Source organism: Erpetoichthys calabaricus, chromosome 2 (genome assembly GCF_900747795.2).
Source record: "Erpetoichthys calabaricus chromosome 2, fErpCal1.3, whole genome shotgun sequence".
Lineage (NCBI taxonomy): Eukaryota > Metazoa > Chordata > Cladistia > Polypteriformes > Polypteridae > Erpetoichthys > Erpetoichthys calabaricus.
In genome coordinates this window covers 34,997,814-35,018,356 of record NC_041395.2, presented here as the reverse complement: position 1 = coordinate 35,018,356, position 20,543 = coordinate 34,997,814, and the positions used below count along the sequence as shown (strand labels likewise).

Below are 20,543 nucleotides of genomic sequence, written 5' to 3'. Positions count from 1 at the left end.
AATTAGGACATTAAACTAAAAAAGTGATACTGTATTTACTGTTTGTGGCGTACGTCACCATTTTAGTAGATGTCATAATTCAAAGTTTGACAAACTGTGGCTTGGGAGAGTCGGCCTTAGTATGCAAGTAGGAATTCTGAGTTTGGGGCATTTTCTTTCTGTTTTCCAAGTCGACAGTTCTGAGTTTTAGGCAAATACAGCATTTTTCAGGGCTTCAATCTCCAACCAATTTCACTCCAACCAGTTTCTTAATTAGAAGCTGAATCTTGTTGTTAATTAAAGCTGTTATTTACCTCCGTTGGTGTGCTCTCATTCTGCCATAGCACACATTTCCTAGACTGTTGATTTTCTTTTTGCTAAGAGGACCATCAAAATATTTTGTGGACTTGAGCAGATCTGTATCGCCAAGACCTTCAACTTTCTTTATTTTCAGATATTGTGTGATGGACACATGCTACTGGTCACGTGTTGGCTTATTTTGTATCTCATTATTGTTTGTCTCTTCTTCTCCTTCTCCTCAGTTGTCACAGCGGATCATCTTGTTCCATATCTTCCTGTCCTGTGCATCAAGCAACAATTAATGGGTCAGAGTCTTAAATAGTAAGTCAGTTATAATTAAGGTAAGGAAGTTAATTAAAAGCAAAACTGGTTTACTAAATTAAGAAAATAGAATGAAACAAGAAGTAACAGTAGCACTCCAGAACCTGGAGTTGGGGATCCCTGGCATAAGGAATGCTTCTAGAATTTACAATTTTTTGTGTGTGGATTGGAGTTGATTAAAGTATGTTTAAATGCAAATGAACCGAAATGATAAAGCACAGCTCTATTAGCTTAAGTCAGTCTTTCTATTAAAACCTTTGCTGTTCACATGACATGGCTCCACCGGCCAGGAGTAATAAAGGACATCCGTTTTGAATTTCATGTGTAACGATGACTCAAAACTCTTCTTCATCTTCTAAGCATTTCACACACACAAAGGATCTGACATTTTGTTTTTATTTTAGAAAATTAAACTAAATTCAAAGTAAGAAGTTCCACCTTTTAAGCCAATTTTCTTTTTCTCGCTACCACCAGTTTGTTGTAATTGTTGTTGCACATCCAGACTGAGTGCATTGCCATCTTTTGTAATGATGTCTCACTCCAGACACACAGCTTGTAATGAACGCTGCAGCTATAAAAATATCGAGAATATGGTGCTGACCAAGAAGTCAGCTCACAAGATGGAGTTGTTTGTAAAGCAAACAACATAGCATTACAAATAAGTATCAAAATACCAATATATATAGGTTTTTCCAACACAATATCTGTGTTACTGTATTAAATTATTTAAACTTAATTGAACATTACTAATTGTCTGTGTTTTGTTCTCTTAATAAATGAAGGAAAGCAGAAAGTTAAATTCACTAAAAGCAAAAAACGAAAGTTTCTCTATCTGTATAGCTTATATAAAATCATTGAGTATGTGGAGAAGGAATGTGTATATACTGTATTTAACAACTATTACTTTTAGAAACCTAAAGGAATAACATAATAATTGAGGATGTCTAAGTAACAAAACTGTACCTTTTATATAATTAAGAATTTATGGAAAAACTATGATTATATGTTTTTTTTCTTAAATAACTTGTACAGCAATTGTGTAACTAGGTGCAATTTTAAATGACAGGTTTATTGTATACACAAAATGTTAAATGATTATTGCATAAAAAAGAAATTATTTAATTTTTCCATGATTATGAAAACACAAGTATCTGTGAGTCATTGTCGAAGATGTCGAGGTACAGAGAGCACACACGCCCTGATGTCATTGCTTGGGCCAGGCAGTCTTCCCACTGACTCCCACTTGTCCAGCCTGGGGTCATAGCGATGAGCCAAACAGGACTCACTGTAGTCCTCCTGGCAGTAACCTCCCATGATGTAGAGTTTCTGCTCCAAAACACCAGAGGCAGCATTGACATGTGGTTTGAGAAGCTCTGAAAACAGACTCCAGGCGTTTGTCTGAGGACAGAATACCTCACAAGTACACTGATCGGTATAAAATTCTCGAAGATTGCAGACTCCGCCAGCTACATACATCTTGTCCCCTAGCAGCTCCATCACATGTTCTGCGCGGTCCTTCTGCATATCAGCGAGGTAGGTTGTACCCTTTTCTGGGTCATACTGAAACATGCAGACCAAGCATTTGTATTTACAGTTGAATCCACCTGATGTATAAATTTTATCATTCCATACAACGGAAGCGTGTCCACTCTGTGCTTGATCCAAAGGGTGTGAAAACCTCAATCGGGAGAGAAGTAAGGTTTATAAATTAGCAAAAATGTATTTACACATAAAGTAATAAACTGGTCTGAAATCATAGGTAATCAATAATAAGAAACCAATAGAGTGTAATATTATTTTATATCTGATTGTATTGACTTCCATGATAGTTCATTAATCATTCTGTACACTGCATTTCAATGGAAAACCAGCACAGTGGGATCACTAAAACTGGCTCACCCAGGACCCTGACTATAACCAACTAAACTGATTTCCACTAACATTCTGGCATTACTGTACATACAGTACACAGATATGTATATTGTGTGGCTAAGTCGTACATCAATTCTTGAATTTTATAGCAAAAAAATCTGATTATATTAGTTTATCAGCACCATTATACTAATCAAAATTTAAGCTCGTTTAAGTAGCCCATACCTCTGCTGTTGCATTTAATGGAGTATCATTTCTTCATTATTTAATAATAAATAATCAGGGTTGTTTTCAGGAAGAAAAATTGAATTTGTCATATTTATTTTAAGTTTTGTAAAACTGACAAATATGTCCATATGCAGCTTGCTATACAGAACAGAGATGGATATACAGAGCTAACATCAATGTAATAGGTAGCACTTTTAATATTTCTACTTAGCCATTGTACCTGTAATGCTGTAAGTAAAAGAGTAAAAAACATATTCCAAATGTGGACTTTCTCATGCTTTTCTTTTCTATGTTCAAAAAATGATCCATCGAAATTCTAGCAAACATATTTACTTTAATGTTGTGGAAAGCCAGAGTGAAAGGCCATGGACCACTGCAGTATGAACAGCTACACTCAAAATACTGTCAGTAGGCCTTTGTATCCAACATGTCTGTTCTAATTTAGTCATTGTAAAAGAAGGAGTGCGTGTTTCTATTGTGGAAGTTGATTTTTACAGATGATTTTACATGATTTTCACTATTTATATTATAAGGTTTCTAAACTCTTTTGGGACTCCCCCAACAGAACAACATGCCGAAGAGCATCCTAAACCTCGATTGGCACGTCTCTTGAAGACGGCTCCTCCATTGCCGGGACAACCGCAGGCCTCCTGTGCTGCAGCGGCTCACCGCAAAAGCAAATCTGAGTCATCCACAGTTGTGCTATAAGTGCCTGTTGTCGATGGGTAATCCAAGGAACGTTATAAATGCAGAGGACAACATTACTTGGCCACAACCCTGCCTGACTGCTGTGTCTCTGTATAGGAGAGCGGTAGATCCCGCTACAATAAATAACCGTGCTATTCCTGTTTCAAGCTGAATAAAGTTGGTTTTGATAAAGTACTGAGACTCAGCCTCGTGTTTTGGGGGTGCAAGACAGGGACTCACATGTCACAATATATTGAATGACTTGTGTCCTTATTAACTGTTAGTTTTTGCCTTTATCTCTCTTAGGAAACATTTTCATTAAAGCCTGTTGATCTGTCACCCAGTCCTGCTGCTACTTCTGTGCAAGTTTAAGTGTTGATAAGAGAAGCAGTATAATTGAGTGTAGCAGAATTCTGTTTCCAATGGCCCTTTAGCAGTAACTTGAAAGGACATGAGAAATGAAATGGATCACTTGCTTTTGTAATTAACTGTGTATGTAAGAAGTACAATCAACCTGTAATTCAGTCATCTCTTTCATTGCACTTTAGTGGCTCGACACATGAGTTAAGTAAAGTTTTTCTTCCTATCCTGAACTAGCTTTGTGATCCAGCTTTGACACTATTGATTTAATATTGAACTAATTCTTGCCAAACTGAAGGAACTGTACAATGTTTTGTATTTTTTATGACTCTCACTTACGGTATTGTCCCATATCTCTCTTACCTCCAGGTGTTTGTGGTTAGGTTGTAACATTCCACAGTATCCAGGTTGTGATCCGTGTCTATGTCTCCACCTAACACATAGATAAGCCCATTTAGAATCACAGTCGAACAGTAGTTACGTGGTTGGTTCATATCAGCAAGCTGTTGCCAGCTATTTTGGTAAGGGTCATACCTGCAATTATAACAGTAAAAATTAGTAAAAAAGAAAGAAAAAAAGAATAATTTAGTTCAATCGTACTAAACCTGATATAACTAACTTAATTTTAAACATCTTCTTATGTCAGACTCCATCCAAAACACAACTGAACAATACTGGAGGATTGGCAAGATAAGGGTCTCAATGTAGTGCAACCCACAGTCCGACAGCTTAAGGTCCAATGAACTTGTAACTGGATATCATAGCCTGCTGACTGATAGTTGAGTGACAAGAACTCCTCTAATCACTTCAAATTTTATAAATGACTACACATCTAAATTTGTGAAGGGTATATATCCCCTAATTCTGAAGATATAAAAAGCAACATTTATATTAATATACATTACCATAAAACCTTGTGTTAATAATTGCAGAACAGGCTTTTCTAAACTCTGGCTTGAGCTATGACTTTCATATTTCTGTGCAGTCTATCCATACTTACTTTTCTAGCTTTCTGTGTTGTAGAAGTGCAGGACTGGGTCACCTTCGCTTCTGGCTTTGATTTTGCAGTTTTCAACTAAATCTGTTCAAAAACACTTTAACTCGTTTAAACTGGTCCATATCTCTGGAACTGAACACCCGAAAACCACCTTAATCATATACAGTAAAGCATTTATAACAGTGACATCCTCTTTAAATCAATTTAAATACTTTTCTGAAGTGACAATCTACTTTATGACCCGTTTTAAATGTTCTTTCTTCTGTCAGTCAAGCTTATTTGGTCTCAGGCTGGAAACTCACCTTTTCTCAATTACATTCCTTACATATGTGACATTACTTTTCTCTCTTTGGTTTTTGGTATGCTTTCTATCTGGCTCTGTCCATTTTTTAAGAGTCTGTATTAATTTTGACTTTAAATGAGAAAGTATACAGGGTTTGAACACCATTATAAAGTATGTTTGTTATATTTTTTCATCATTTTGCCTTTCCTTCCGTCTGGCACAACAAACTCGATTGGCCTTCTAAACTGTGCTTCCTCTCATTTAACACAACGAAAGAATGTGCAGCATAAAATAATGACTGGGATCATTTTCTTCATTGTAAAAATGATTGAAGAGGCACATACATCTGTTTTCATAGAATACTGTACTACTGCTAGCATTCCTTAGTATTCACTTTTAATTTCACCAGATACTGATAATTTCTTTTATGATTATTTTGTCTTTCTGGTATCCTCAGGTGATGCTCTGCACCACCTCCAAGTATCCACCACCATATCTGATTCAAAAAAGGATGAAGAAGATCTTCCTATTATATACAGCTACACCTGGCTCAATGGCAGAGTGGTACCATTGCAGCCTCATGACTTTTGTATCTGGATTTGAAGTCCAGTCCCGATACACCAATCCTCATGAGGCTGAATGATGAGCGACAATGCAGAAGATCATGAAAAAATAGAAATTCCTCTCAGTTCTTACCAGGTGCACAAAAACGCACGTGTTAAAATCACTGAAGTGATCTGATGAAGCTCACTGATAGAGTAATGGCTTCTGTTTGGGAGCAGAGACATTCCAAGGTAAAACAGGCACTACTTCAGAGTTTTCTCACTGGCTTTGCTAATTATACTGGGACAGTTTAGCGGACAGTATGGCTATTAACTAAACAAACAAGTCTGATGGACTGCATGGTCTGCTGTTATTTGTAAAATCTATATATATAATTCACTAAGGCAAGACAACCATGGAAAGCACGCAGGAAGGAGCCATATATCCCATTGGGATTAATAAAGTATTATCTATCTATCTATCCTATCTATCTATCTATCTATCTATCTATCTATCTATCTATCTATCTATCTATCTATCTATCTATCTATCTATCTATCTATCTATCTATCTATCTATCTATCTATCTATCTATATAGATTATCTAAGCTGCCGCCAGAGCGGGCAAGACACTTATGAAAGCAACCAGGAAGGAGCCACACCCACCAACTCTAAGACCATTGGATACGACAAAAACTCGCAGAGCCACGCCCACCAACTCGGAAAACATGCCGTCATTTCTGTTTGTCTGTGCCACAGTTCACATGCAGCTCTGAGCCACGTTGACTTTTCATTAGTCAATCTCAGTGGAACCTTGGTTCACACAGAGGCAGCGCCAGAGAGAGACAGAGGCACACACAGGCAGCGTGACAGAGAGCCGCGCACACACACACAGGCAGCGCCACAGGAGAGACAGAGGCACACACACATAGGCAGCGCGACAGAGAGAGCCGCGCAATCCTTTAAAACTGAGGTTAAAACACAATGAAGGAAGCAGTCTTTAAAAACCAATAAGCCCTGTGCCTCTTTTTCATTAGCGTCTCACCTGCTTCACCGATGTAGGCCCTGCAACAGTCGAGATGCTTTCTCAGCAGCTGACCATCTCTGTGCCTGACTCCACTACTGTCAGTCGCCTGATTAAAAATGGTGAACTCCTGCAATGTTACTATCTTGGTTGGCTTTTAAATAAAGTTCGGATTTGTTCTAATGTTCCTTTTTTCCCCCTGTGCTTAAAACTCATTTTAAAAAAAAAAAAGTGTTTATACAACTGCTGCAATGTTACAGAGAGAGAGAGAGAGGGCTCGTGTGCTTCTGAGAGACAGAGGGGGAGGGGGCTTGCGTGCTGCTGAGAGAGAGAGAGAGAGAGAGAGAGAGAGAGAGGGGTGGGCTGGGGAGGCTCCCGTGCTGATGAGAGAGAGAGAGAGAGAGAGGGGGGGGGGCTGGGGAGGCTCCCGTGCTGATGAGAGAGAGAGAGAGAGGGAGGGGGGGGGGGGGGCTGGGGAGGCTCCCGTGCTGCTGGAGAGAGAGAGAGAGGGGGGGGGGGGGAGGCTGGGGAAGCTCGCGTGTTGCTGAGAGAGAGAGAGAGAGAGAGCCTGCCCATGCAGCTGAGCATGTAGCCTGGGTGTTTGTGTCAGTGTTATTCAATGTTTTCACTATTACACTGTGCATTCTATGGTGTAATTAACTATATTTGTGCTTAAAAATCTTTAAAAAAATATATTTATATACAGTTCGTACTGTCTGGAATGGATTAATTGTATTTACATACAATCCTATGGGGGAAATTGCTTCGGTTCACGACCAAATCGGTTTACGACCAGAGGTTTGGAACGAATTATGGTCGTGAACCAAGGTTCCACTGTATATTGAGTCTAGAAAACATGATCAGCAAGTCTTTGATAGGCTGCAACAAAATGATGAAAGAACGGGCACATTTTTTTCTCACAAGCTGGGTGGGTGGGTGTTAGTTAGTTAATTAGTTACTCGAAGGATTTCAAGATTTAATATGCACAAGCGTTAAACACTGCAAAAACAGCCCAAACCAGAAAAGACGGCTGGCAAAAAGTGGCTGACAAATTAAACGCGTGTGCATTGTACTTACTGAAAGCGGAGTTATGGATTTTGCAAATGTTAATTTTTTCCCTCTGCTTAAAAACATTTAAAAAGCGGCGTTATTATGTGGCGTATACTACGCCGTGGGTTGGTATGCAGCGTGTAAAACAGTTTGTTTGTCGCGGATAATTTGCCTTTTACTTTAACACGAAGACAATTTCCTGTTAGATTTGCCTTTGCGATGACAATTAATAAGGCACAGGGCCAAACTTTCAAAAAGATGTGCATGTATCTGCCAAAACCAGTTTTCAGTCACGGACAGTTGTATGATGCTCTCTCCAGAGTTCCATCTTTTCATTCACTTACTGGTATGCCTGCAGGAACACGTGCAGCGAGCGAGAGAGAGCGAGCAACACACACACGCATACAGGCGCGCGCGCGAGAGAGAGAGAGCGCTGGACGCATAAGAATAATAATACTTCATTACATTGATATAGCGGTGTTTTCAGTATTCAAAGTGCTATCCACACAGGGAGAAACCGGGAAGCGAACCCAGAATCTTCCACAGTCTCCTTACTGCAAAACAGCAGCACTACCATTGCGCTACAAGGCAGTTAAAGAATGCACCAGCCTCGATTTTGTTTTCACTTCTGTTTACAGCGATCGGATCGTAGCATGCATTGTTGCAATGTTACTTTTCTTGGTGGCTTATTACATTACGGATGTTTCCCTGTGCTTAAAAGACATTACAAAAGTGTTTCTCAACTGTGACTCCGGAACAACTCAGTACGCAAGCTATATTAAGCGTCAACAACGAAGACTCGCTACACCTTAATGAACAAGTACTCACACTTATCCCTACCGATGAAGTAACTTTCACCAGCGTGGCCTCCATCGTCACAGACGATCCCGCTTTCAGTCACGGACAATTGTATGTTGCTCTCTCCAGAGGTCCATCTTTTCATTCACTCACAGTCGTATCCACAAACCCACCCCATTTGGACAACTGTGTCGTTCAGCAAGTGTTCACCCATCAATACATAATTATGCGGTGTATGTTACGCCGCGGGTTGGCTAGTTTCTCAAATTTCTCTTATTCTCTATCATTATTTTACATATGTAGACATTAATGACTAAAATGAGGTAGGCAGTGATTTGACCTTGAAACCTCTAGAGAAATGTTTCTTAAAGTTTTCTTTCAACCCAGTCTTGCCCTTTTTATTGTTTTTGAGACCAAGTACTTGACAACCATCTGATTGGGAGAATCACCGCCAACAGTTATAGGATGTGGGTCCCCTTTGGAGAATCCCTGACATAAGAGGCAGCGGGTTATGGCCCATAATATAAGAAGCTATTTATTGTTCTCCAGTATTTACACCAGCAGGAGCTTTTTCCCTCTCTTCCCTGCCATCTCAACATAACTCATTGTATATCTGTCAATTTAAACAATATTTAATGTTAACATCAATTTTATATATTTTTATATCTGTCAATATAAACAATTTTTAATGTTACTTTTTCTATTTTTACTTTTAATTTGTGATTATAATTTCTTCTATATTGTAGATAGATAGATAGATAGATAGATAGATAGATAGATAGATAGATAGATAGATAGATAGATAGATAGATAGATAGATAGATAGATAGATAGATAGATAGATAGATAGATAGATATAAAGACAACGTAAGATATAAGAAACAAATGAACTTACTTACTTTATTTTTCCTCTGGATGAAATGTGGCTTTTTACACAAGCTCATTAAATAAATCAATAAATATTATTGTTATTACAAACATTAACCCACCTCTCAAATACACAGCAGAATGACTGAAAATTTAAAAGAAACAAAACTTCTCACTTATCTAAAGTTAAAAAGAGCAGTCACTGTTAAAGTGAGGCTTTATGCAGGCATATTGATGATTATTTAAAGGAGTCCCCATAGCATTTTTTTCACACTTCTAATGAATAGTTCATTGGCTGAAAGTCCTCAGTGTTAGCATGTCATGGAGAGCATGTCCAGCATTGTTCATTGTGGCACTCAGTTTTGTCTTCATCCTCTCCTCCTCTGCTACTACCAGGGTGTGTCCTATTACTGAGTCTGCCCTTTTAATTAGCATGCTAATTCGGTGGGCTTCTCTTTAAGTGATGTAACCAGCCCAGCACACCTCAGTGTAGAAAATCACACTGGCCATCACAGAGTTGTAGAAGATATGACGAATGTCACTTCCCATGTTAAAGTGTAGTCTCCCAAATAAAAAGAGCCTGCTCAGAATTTTCTTATACTGTTCCTCTGCTTTCCAAGACCAGCCCAATGGACCCCCAAGTACCTGTAACAGTGCTGCACCTCTGCATCCACTCTCTAAATAGGGACTGGACATAGAAGTTGTTTGGTGCAGCAAACGTCAGTAAGTAGTTGCTTTGTTTTTCTAATGTTAAGCTGTAAACAATTCCCAAATGTTCTCCACCTGACTCCTATATTCTGCCTCATCCCCCTTATCAATACACCCCATTAATGCAGAATAATCTGAGCATTACTGCAAGTGACATGACCTGGTGTAATTTTTATAGTCCGATGTGTAAAGAGTGAAGAGAAATATGCAAATATTATAAAGTAATTTGAACTACACCATTTCAAAATGTACAATAGAAGTAGATGTGTTGGCCCCCTTTCCAACCTACTGTTTGGATTTTTTATGTTTTTGTGTGTGTGGTTGGAGGGTGGAAATGATTTTGGCATTGATTTGGAGCAGTGCTTCTTAAGATTTTTTTTTTTACTTGTGACCCAATTTTGTCTTCTTTGTGTCTTCAGGACCCAAAATTGCTGCCCTTAGAGAATTGCCACCAGTAGTCAACTTTTTCCTCCTGAAAAAGTCACCCGCACCAGTCATTCCTTCTCCTCTGGAGAATTGTCACCGCAGGTAATAGTGGAGCAAGAATGAATAAGAAACTGTGGTTTGTTGATGGTGGCAAGTGAATGGCATGCTTTTGGATGTTGGATGGAGAGTTTTGTCTGGGGGTGGATTCTATTTTCTGAGAGGTTAGAAAGGAGGATGGAGTGTTACCAGAGGGAGGCTAGAATTTTGTCAGAGGGAGGTGTTGGCTGAAAATGGAGACCATACCAGTTTCTCAGAAATACACACCCAGAAAAAGATGCATCACAGATATGTGAGAAACTAACTTGCACTTCTGTTAAGTGTAGGTGGAAACTGGATTTTCCTGAGAAAGCTTGCATAGACAATATGAAAAGGTGCCAACATCATATGTACAGTGACTGGAATGAGCAGTATACCCCAGTCCCTGAAGAGATGTGGCAGCAATGGTAACTACTGTACCATTGTGCCACGCTCAATAAAAAACAGGTATCGTTTGCATTGTTAATGTACAGAATATTCAATGTTCATGAATAGCAATGGCCAAACATCTCTTCACATGTTACGCTTAGATTATAAAAAAATAATACAGGGGGATACAAGCTGCTTCTTCAAAATGTTTTAAACACTTACCGGAAAACAGATTTCAGTGTGTCACATCTTCCATAGAAGTGGCTTCCTCCAAACAAATATAAATTGTTCTCCAGAACTGCAACCCCATGCCTAAACCTGGCAGGATCAGGCATGGTGGCTAAGTGACGCCACTCAATTTGCTTTACCAGGCCTGTTCCACTCCTGACACTATTGGCAAACCATAAATCCTTACTGGGCACTCTTGTGCCAAAATCTGGAGAAATCTGATCTCCACCAACCAATACAATAACCTGGTTAGGCTGTCTCACTCTATTGTAGTGTTCGGTTCCTCTAGATGTCCATCCAAACTCTAGAAGAGCTGTGCCATAGAGATCTTTACACCCTTCATCCTGCAGCATGAGGTTTACGGCACGGACCTCCTTAAACTGTCTAAATGTCATAAGAGGGAAGCGAACAAATTTCATTAGCTCTTCAGCAAGTGGCATTCGTCTACTTTTGTCTGCACGTATCCATCTGACAACAGCATGGAAGACTTCAAGTTCATTTGAAGCACAAAGACCATCTTGGGCTAGGTAGTGTGACAAACGATCAAAAGAAAGATCTTGAAATTTGAGTGTGGAGCTGACTTCCTGGAAATTCCTCAAAACAAAATCATCTGAGAACTCTTTCAGCTCCATCATTTCATAAGCTTCTGCAAATGCTACAACATCCAAACAAGAATCAGCAGTGATTTCTTTGTGGAGGAAATCAAAGCAGAGAGAGATGGCGCAGACAACTTGTATTTGCATCGAGGCAACTGTCAGCTCAAATATGTTGTCCCAGGTGAGTTGTAGATATCCGGAGTAAATGAAGGTGATCAGGCTAGAGAGGTCCTCCGAAGTAAGTGAAAGGACCTTGACAGTGTCCTGAGTTACTTCTTTCATACCGCTGGTAAACATCCCACGGAAGTAATCACTGCCAGCAGCCAGCACCACCCTATGTACTGATAGAAAAATTAAGATTAAATCTATATGTCACATCGAAACAAAATTAAATTAAAAATGGTTTAATTAGTAAAGATTATCCATCCATCAATTCTCAAATCTGGTTTTCGAAGGGTCTTTAAGTAAACCTCTCCTATCAGCATTAAATGCAAAACAGAAATCCAAATTACATAGGGTGCAAGTCCCCTAAGGGCATAGCATTCATTACTTTAATTCACTTTTATTATCTGTCCATTTTACATATTTGTAATCTGTTAATTTATGTACTTTTTTTTTTAATGTTTTTGTATTTTATAGTGATGGAGCGTCAAGAGGCTAGACCACCCCTTTAATCATTGCAGGGACTAAACCGAGCCCCATAAAGGGAAGGCTGGGAAGTGGAGTCCCTGTGGTTCATTAAATGGCCTTTGTAGTATTTGTGAGCCTGTTTTGTGAGTATTGCAATTTTTGTTTTATTTCCTGTTTTTATTTTCTCATTTTGCTTCTCTTTTAGGATTACAATTTAGAATCTTTTGGGGACTTGTTTGTTTTTGGTTTGTCTGTTTGGCAACTCCTTTTGCATCTTTTTTGCTCTTCTGAGCATTTTCCTATATTTTCTACCTGTGTAAATAAATTCTCTTTTTATAAAGTTTCTTTTGCTTTCTGCTTCACTACAAGGAAGGGATTTACAATAATCCCCTCCCTTGTGGGGCATTTTAATTATATTTTTGGTCTTTATAATGTGTTTTTAAAGTTTTGAAGTCAAAGCCCTTTTGGCCGGTGTAGACCGAAGCCAGCCTGTAAGGTAGGAACTCAGGCTGCACTGGAATGTTCCTTATTTGGGCAGGCTAGTCAGGATTCTGGCCTGCTTTGTGGTTATATTTTGGAAAACTCACACTACTTTGGCAATTTCTTGTGCCGCACACACCATAGTGCTTCTTACTGCAGTTGCATTTTGACCAAGTGAGGAGTGTACCCTGCTGTGGCATACCTGTCAATGTGCTTCTGGATTCAATGTGTTCACAGAATTTAATCATAAAAGAATTATTCAATTTGAATAGTAACAGTTGCAGAAATTGATCAAAAATTACTTTATAATTATTAATTTAATGAATTTATAAATAAAATAATGAGCCATGTATTTTTTAGTACCACTAAATGATCTATTTGCAGTAGACATATAATGCAAAGCACAATGTTACAGTAGACACTAAGAAGCTACAGTATACTTTTACCATTAAATGTATCTCCATCCACTTCCAATAGTAAATCACAGGCAATCTGATTATTCTTCAAGTTCTGAATGGCCTCTAAGTTGCTTCTTCTTTGTTCCCTCATCGATGTTTGTTCTTCCTCCTTTTTTACTCTTGTTTGCTCATACTCGTGGCATAATTCCAGTAGCTGACTGACACCCAGAGCTGATGCAGCCTTTCTAATTTCATCCAAATTTTGTTCACTCAGTTCTACTTTTTCACAATATGCAAATCTCAAAATCTCATTTACTCCAAGCTTGTTAAGTTTTCCATCCAGTGCCAAGTATTGGCATCCTTGAAGCACCAGATCCAGCACTACGGAGCTGACAGCTGCCAAAACAACGGCATGCACATTAAAGTGTTGTGAGTTCAGGGTGATGGTGAAGTCTGTTAGAATACCAGCATCTCTGTAGGCGACCATCTCCTGGAAGAATGAAAAGTCATAGGCCTCATGTCGATGATCTACAGGTCCTCTTTTATCCTCTGTTTCATTTTGCAAAGATGCTGACATGATGGCTGAGGCAGGATTTTGTCCTGCACATATATTCAATGTGATTTATCTGTTAAGAAAAGCAAAACAATTTGAAACTTAAACTAAAATGTTTTCACATCTGATATATTGAACCTGCCTTCTTCTTCTCCTCTCTCTGTAAATGTTTCTGTAATCATTTTTAATGATGTCATTTTGCTCACCATCTCCAATTGCCAGGAAGCTTGGCATGTTCCTCTGTGACTTTACCAGCTTCAGTCTTTTCACCCACTTTTGTTACAACATCCATAAGATTTGTCCTTTCCACACCAACTAATCAACCAACATCTTGCTCTTCTCCTTGTTTTTATTGTTATAATTTCTTATATACAAGTAGTGTCCATTTTGTCTCAGCCTGATTGTTAACTGTACTTCCTATCTCCTGATCAACTAATATGTATGTTGTTTTCCAGTTCTTATTTCCAAGTTGAGAAAAACGTTTCAGCTACCCATCTGATATTTTCAGTTAGATTATTTTTAGACACCTCCTAAAAACTCCCCTCTTCTCACAAAACCTGTACAATGCAAACAATTTCCACTAATCTTAAGAGAGAGAAACTTATCAACAGCGTGACACCCTGTGTCACAGAGCTGTTTTAAAAATGGCAGGTGCAGATTTAAAATACAGTGCTGAAATCCAGTTCATTACTTATTGTTAAACAACAACATATATTTTCCTAGTTTTAGGATTTAAAATTGACAGAGCACAATACAAGCCCCGAAGAGACAAATACAAATTGAGCACATTTTCTTCCACAGCACCATTCCTAATAGTCTATGATTTGGGTGGGATTTTCAATGGCCCTGACAGTGGTCAGTCAGTAGGTCTCAGGTTGACTGAAATACCTAGAATTGAATCTGAACAATTGTTTATTTTAATTCATTTTAAAATGCCTAATGTTTTTAAATTTGAACTCTTATATTTCAGAAAAAATTTGATAAAAAAAAATTGTAGTCTTCAAACCCACTGGGCCTGGTGATGCAGTCACTAAAGCCTTAACTTCATTCTACACTTGTTTGGAAAAATATGATCCGCTGTGGCAACCCCTAATGGGAGCAGCTGAAAGAAGAAGAAGATTTCAAGTCAGGAAAACCTTACACCAGCGTTTCTCAGCCTTTAAGTATGTGCGACCTGCATTTTCATAACAGTTCTAATGTTTTTTTGAAAGGATCCAACTAATACCAATTTGTTCTTTTTTAATTAATAATATATCATAGATGCATATTTCATTATACCTACTTAACTTTTATTGACATTTATCTAACTCTATATTTATTTTTCTAGTATCAGAATGTAGTTTAAGTTAATGTGTTTTGGTTTCAATAGATGTATTTTTCATATTTTCGATTCTTGTTTTCTTTTTTTCATATCTTCGCGCCCCCCTTTTTGTTACTTTGCGCCCCCCTAGGGGGGCCCGCCTCACAGTTTGAGAACCACTGCCTTATACAATCCACTGCATTTTGCTGACCCCAGAACCTTCTGTATCCTTGGTCTCACTCTTAGGCTTATAGGAGACGGTATTGATGCCAGATTATCTACCATCAGGTTGTCATCAAGAGTCAAACAGTTTGGCTTGTCTGTTGATGTCTAAGCTCTTAAGAGAACTCTGCTGACTCTTGTCCTGTTGCCACCACTTAGTTCCTTGCTCTGCACCTTCTTTGCTTGCATTGCTTATTGCCTCTTGGTGGCCCCTGCCTATTCAAACCACCAAGTGGAAGGGCTCATTTTCTGAGGTGCTGCTGCATTTACCCTTTGGTCCAGATTTGTTACTTCAGGGTTACTTACTTTTCCTTTGTGGTACCTGGCTGGGGTTTATGCCCGACCGGGATGCCCAGGAGGACCGGAGGAGGACTTGTGCCTTCTCCAGAACATAAGGGGGTGGTCACCCTGGTTGCTTTGGGGGCCATGGGTACAGAGCTTGGAAGCTCAACCCTGTAGGGGCCCGTGGTCACCGCCAGGGGGCTCCCTGATGCCTTGGGAGCCCTGGACCTCAGCACTTCCGCCACACCCAGAAGTGCTGGGGGGGAAGAGGTTTGGGGACACCTGGAGGACTTCAGGATACACCGCCAGAACTTCCGCCACACAGTGGCGTGGCTACAGAAGCTCCTGAGGATGCTCCTGGAGTCCATCCGGGGTGTATAAAAGGGGCTGCCTCCCTCCAGTCATTGGCAAGAGTCAGGTGGAAGTAGGACGGAGCTCAGAGGAGAGGAGTGGAGGCGGACCAGAGACTGAAGGCATTGTGCTGTGTGGCCAAGGACTTAAGGGGTGATTGGTGCTGCGGCACTGGGTTTGTGCACTTGGACAACTGTATATAATGTATAATAAACGTGTGTGTGGTGAAACCATCTTGTCTACCTGTCTGTGTCCAGGCTGTTCCCCACATCCTTCCATATTGATAATTTTCCAACAGGATAGCATATGGGGAAATAGTTTTGTGGTGACATTGTGTGGTTACACAATCAATGTGTGCACTTTTTACACTTCAAAGCTGCATTCTTTTATATATTGAAAGAGTTCTCCAAGGTCCTCATAAAGAAGGTTGTGGATGAGTATGAGTGGCAAGCAAATTAAGAAGATCACCAAATTATTTGAAAACAATCATTCAACTTTAAGGAAAATAATCTACAAGTTGCAAAGATTTCAAGTGATTACTAATTTGTCCAGGACTGGACAACCCACCCAATTTAAACCAAGAGCTGTCTATCTGATTCTAAAGGAAGTCTCCAAGAAACCCAAAATTGCATTGTGGGATCTGCAGGTAACTTTTACAAAAGTTTTTTTTATCAAAGTATTTCCATCTATAATCAGGAGGAGATTGAACAAATCTGACTTTCATTTGATTTGTACCAGGAAAAAATCTTTGCAGACCTAGTCAAATCCCTGGTCTGAGTATCATTGAAATGATTTGGGATGAGCTGGAGTTGAAAGTCTTCAATTTGTGAAGCTGCAGATTATATTACATTTTAATTATTTTGCTTAAATAAACTAGGATGAACTGAATTTCTAGGACTTTAATTATAGACATGGCAATAATCCTTTCTTGTATGTTTTTCCTGTATTGCACCAGTAATTTTAATATATCTGTTATAATAGAAGGTGATTATTTGTATACTGTATTAATCACTGACGGGAAATTCTCTTTTTCACATACACCACCTTACTCAGAGTCTTAGGGGTAGAGCACAGGGTTAGCTCTTTGTGCAGCGCTCCTGTAGCAATTGCAGGAAAACTGTTATGGACACAACAGGGATAGGACCTGTTTCAATTAGTTTATAAACTGGGAATAGAAAGAACTACAAGGTGCGTAAAAAAAAATCAAATGCTTTGAGCAGAGAATTTTATTACAAAGAGAGCCAACTGATCAAATGTGTGTAATAGCACATGTCCTGAAACCATAAATATGCATTTTAACATAAATATGACTCGTCTGAGGGACCAAAGAAGGCAACGACAGAAGGGCAATAACAGAGGAAGTGACATCAGAAATTGAGACGTGTGTGACCATTTCATCCAGACTTCAGAGTACTTAGCCTATAAATAACAATGCCTGCTAAATCCACTCCTTGACATTTCTGATTTTCAGTAAGATAGTTTATATCCAGACTTTGGTATCAATTTTATTTTCAATTATATTTTCTTTTATTTGGAACTGTCATATGTTAATAAACACCATGTTGCTATTATATTTTGTTCACTTTCTCTTTTATCCATAGTGATTGAAATAATAAGACGGCACCTAGTGTGGAGAAGATTGTTGCTTTCTTACCTGCAGGGTTTATCAACGCTTTTGAGGTTACTCCTCAATATTTAGAACAACTGCAGTAAAAATAAGACATTGTTTGGTTAGTAAATAGCATATAACCAAAAGCGCTGCACTTTTCTGTGTGTTGCGATGACATTTGCATGTTTCTTAGAGCTGGTTAAAGGGAGTCCTTATCTTATGCAGAATATTGTGGAGTGACTGGCAATTGGCACTACTCGAGACGTCTGGCTAGGACCTCTATATGTATGTATATGTGTAGCTGTATCCTGTGTGGAATATTACTGGGTGACTGGCAACTGGCACCACCTGAGACTTAGTCTGAATAAGATCTCTATGTGTAAGTGTGTGTATCTGTGTATGATGAGATTAATATTGAGTTGTGGGAGTAGACTGACCCAAATAACAAACCTGGTAAGTCTCATAAATTTCACAATAACAGAGGAGGATTTGAAATGGGTAGTACATGCCAAAAATAAATAAATAAATAAACCACAAGCATCTTGCAACTGAAGGAATGTTGCATGGATGAGTGGTCAAACGTTTCACTGAGCTGATGGCAGAGACTATTGGGCAGTTGTGCAAAACATATACAAGAAATCATTTCTGCTAAAAGGGGTGATACCAGCTTCTTAAGCCAAGGGTAGACTTACTTTCTTCCCAGTTGAACATTTCATCCATTGATATGTTTGTTGAATAAATTATTGAAAGGGCATACTTTACTTGTGATTTTGTTCCGGTATGTCACCTTTATCGATAGGCACTGTTTGAAGATCTACTGTGTGCCTGTTCAAATATGTTGAAAAAGTCAGCAGTTTCCATGGGGTGTACTTACTGTTTCACATGGCTCTATATTTATTATTTATATGAGAGTTTATATTAGGACTTTAGCCCGTCTATTGCACGTCACACACACCCACCCACTCAACACCCTCTCATGCTGGTCTGAACAGTTTTGGTACTCAATCAATCAGCATATGTTTGAGAGGATTCTGGGGTGCCCTGAGGTAATCCAGACAAGCTATGGAGAAGCTCTGAGGCTAGGGATCTGCACTGGCATAGCCAGTTCAAGTCCCATAAATGCCAAAAGGGACTCTGTTGGGCCCTTGAGCAAGACTCTTAACCTGCAATTGCTCCGTCCTGGGTATGATGTTAATCTGCATCCATCCCTGCATGTAGGCCCTCCAACCTGCAGAGAAAAACTTGGGGGAATTGGCACTCCATCCACCATAAAAAACCTCACACTGTTCCCACTCCATCTGAACTAGTGTGGTGCTGAGTTGTCACCCGTTGCATGGCTGCACTCATGTCCTAATCTGGATCCTGAGTTGGTTTGTCGTGTGCTGGGTGCAGCAATGTGCTGTATCAGTGTGTGCTCCTAACCTCTCTCTCTCTTGTAGGTGGAGTGGTGGCTCTGAGGGTAGGGATCTGCACTAGCAATTGGAAGGATGCCGGTTCAAATCTTGTAAATGCCAATAGGGACTCTGCTCTGTAGCAACCTACAATTGCTGAGCACTTTGAGTGGTGAGAAAAGCGCTATATAAATGCAAAGAATTATTATTAATTAGAACATTGCAACTCTATAAAGAAGACACATCCCAGCTGGCCATCAGTACTATTTGCTACTATAAACCACCACATTTTTAATCAAAAAAGTGTAAATTTATGAGATTAAGATGAATGCTCAATACTATGAATGAAACAAAGCTTTTGACATTTTTATATCTCTTCCAGGAAGCTTTTAAACTGCCAGAAGACAAACATGTTACGCATTAATTAAATTCATCATATAGGTAAGATGAACTTTCTCAAACATATCTGATAAGAAGTATTACATGCATACGTTAATAAAAGTAATTAAAAAATAAAAAGCAATTATCTTACCAGTCCAAACTAAGCAAAAATCAAAGTTTGTTTCTCTCAGTCTGGTACTCTGCCCAACTGTTTTAATGTGCCTTTAGTTTCCAAACTGTAATCTTAGACGACTATCTGCTAAAAATACCAAGTAGGTTTCATTTCCACCTTCTGGGCAAACTGTCAGTGTTTAATCATCAAAAGTGAATGGAAAGTGAAGGATTGAACAATCTGTGCAGAAATAATTTGCAATTGTAGACCACTGACAAACAAATATTTGCAGTTGGGACTTTGAGTTGAGCCAGTTTCACTAATAACCACAATTAAAGTCAGTAATTTAGAAACTACATTAAAATGATATTTAGGAGCTTTGTATTTCACATTGCACTCAGAAATTTCACACGTTCGATTGATTTACATATATATGCATTGTATATGACTTGGCTAAGCTGGATCACTCATTTTATGCTGATTTACCTGCACACCTGACCTTCCCCAACAGGCAGTATGCATAAAGGACGTAGCGCCCCCTAATAACCGCTACATTCTCACGTTATGTGCAGGAGTTTAAATTCTGCTAGTTTCTGTCTAACTCTCTCACACTGTCTTCTTCAGTCTTATCCCCTCTCTCTAAAGTCTAATTCAGGATTTAGCCCTGCTGTGTGCCGCCCTAGTGGTGTTCTTGCCACAGCAACTGCTTGCCAGCTGAACACTCCTTCATATAGACCCAGTGTCACCCTCTCTTCTTTTATAACTCCTTTCCAAGTAGTTAATATCTATCTATCTATCTATCTATCTATCTATCTATCTATCTATCTATCTATCTATCTATCTATCTATCTATCTATCTATCTATCTATCTATCTATCTATCTATCTATCTATCATATTTTTTTCTTACTGTCATGTTATGGTCTTTTATTTTGGTCATCAAGAGAAATAATATCTGAGACATGATTCTTTAACTAATTATAGACCATGAAATGTGTTCTGAAGATATGTTTATAACCTTGTCATGGAGCCAAAGGAACATTAGTGCGGTTATGAGGATCAGATGGTTGTTTCATTAAGGTTCAGAATAACTATTGAATCTA

The 20,543-nt window shown here is 38.9% G+C and overlaps 1 protein-coding gene across 1 annotated transcript; it reads right to left on the bottom strand.

Annotated features, from left to right (window-relative positions):
• Positions 1 to 1,667: 1,667 nt before the first annotated feature.
• Positions 1,668 to 19,561, bottom strand: si:ch211-63p21.8 (kelch-like protein 33). The gene is made up of 5 exons (XM_028791204.2): positions 19,481 to 19,561; positions 13,289 to 13,866; positions 11,131 to 12,073; positions 4,111 to 4,281; positions 1,668 to 2,278 (listed from the first exon to the last, which is right to left on the bottom strand). The coding sequence occupies exons 2-5, from the start codon at positions 13,815 to 13,817 to the stop codon at positions 1,759 to 1,761; spliced, it is 2,163 nt and encodes a 720-aa protein (XP_028647037.2). The 5' UTR covers positions 13,818 to 13,866; positions 19,481 to 19,561; the 3' UTR covers positions 1,668 to 1,758.
• Between the last annotated feature and the right edge of the window lie 982 nt (positions 19,562 to 20,543).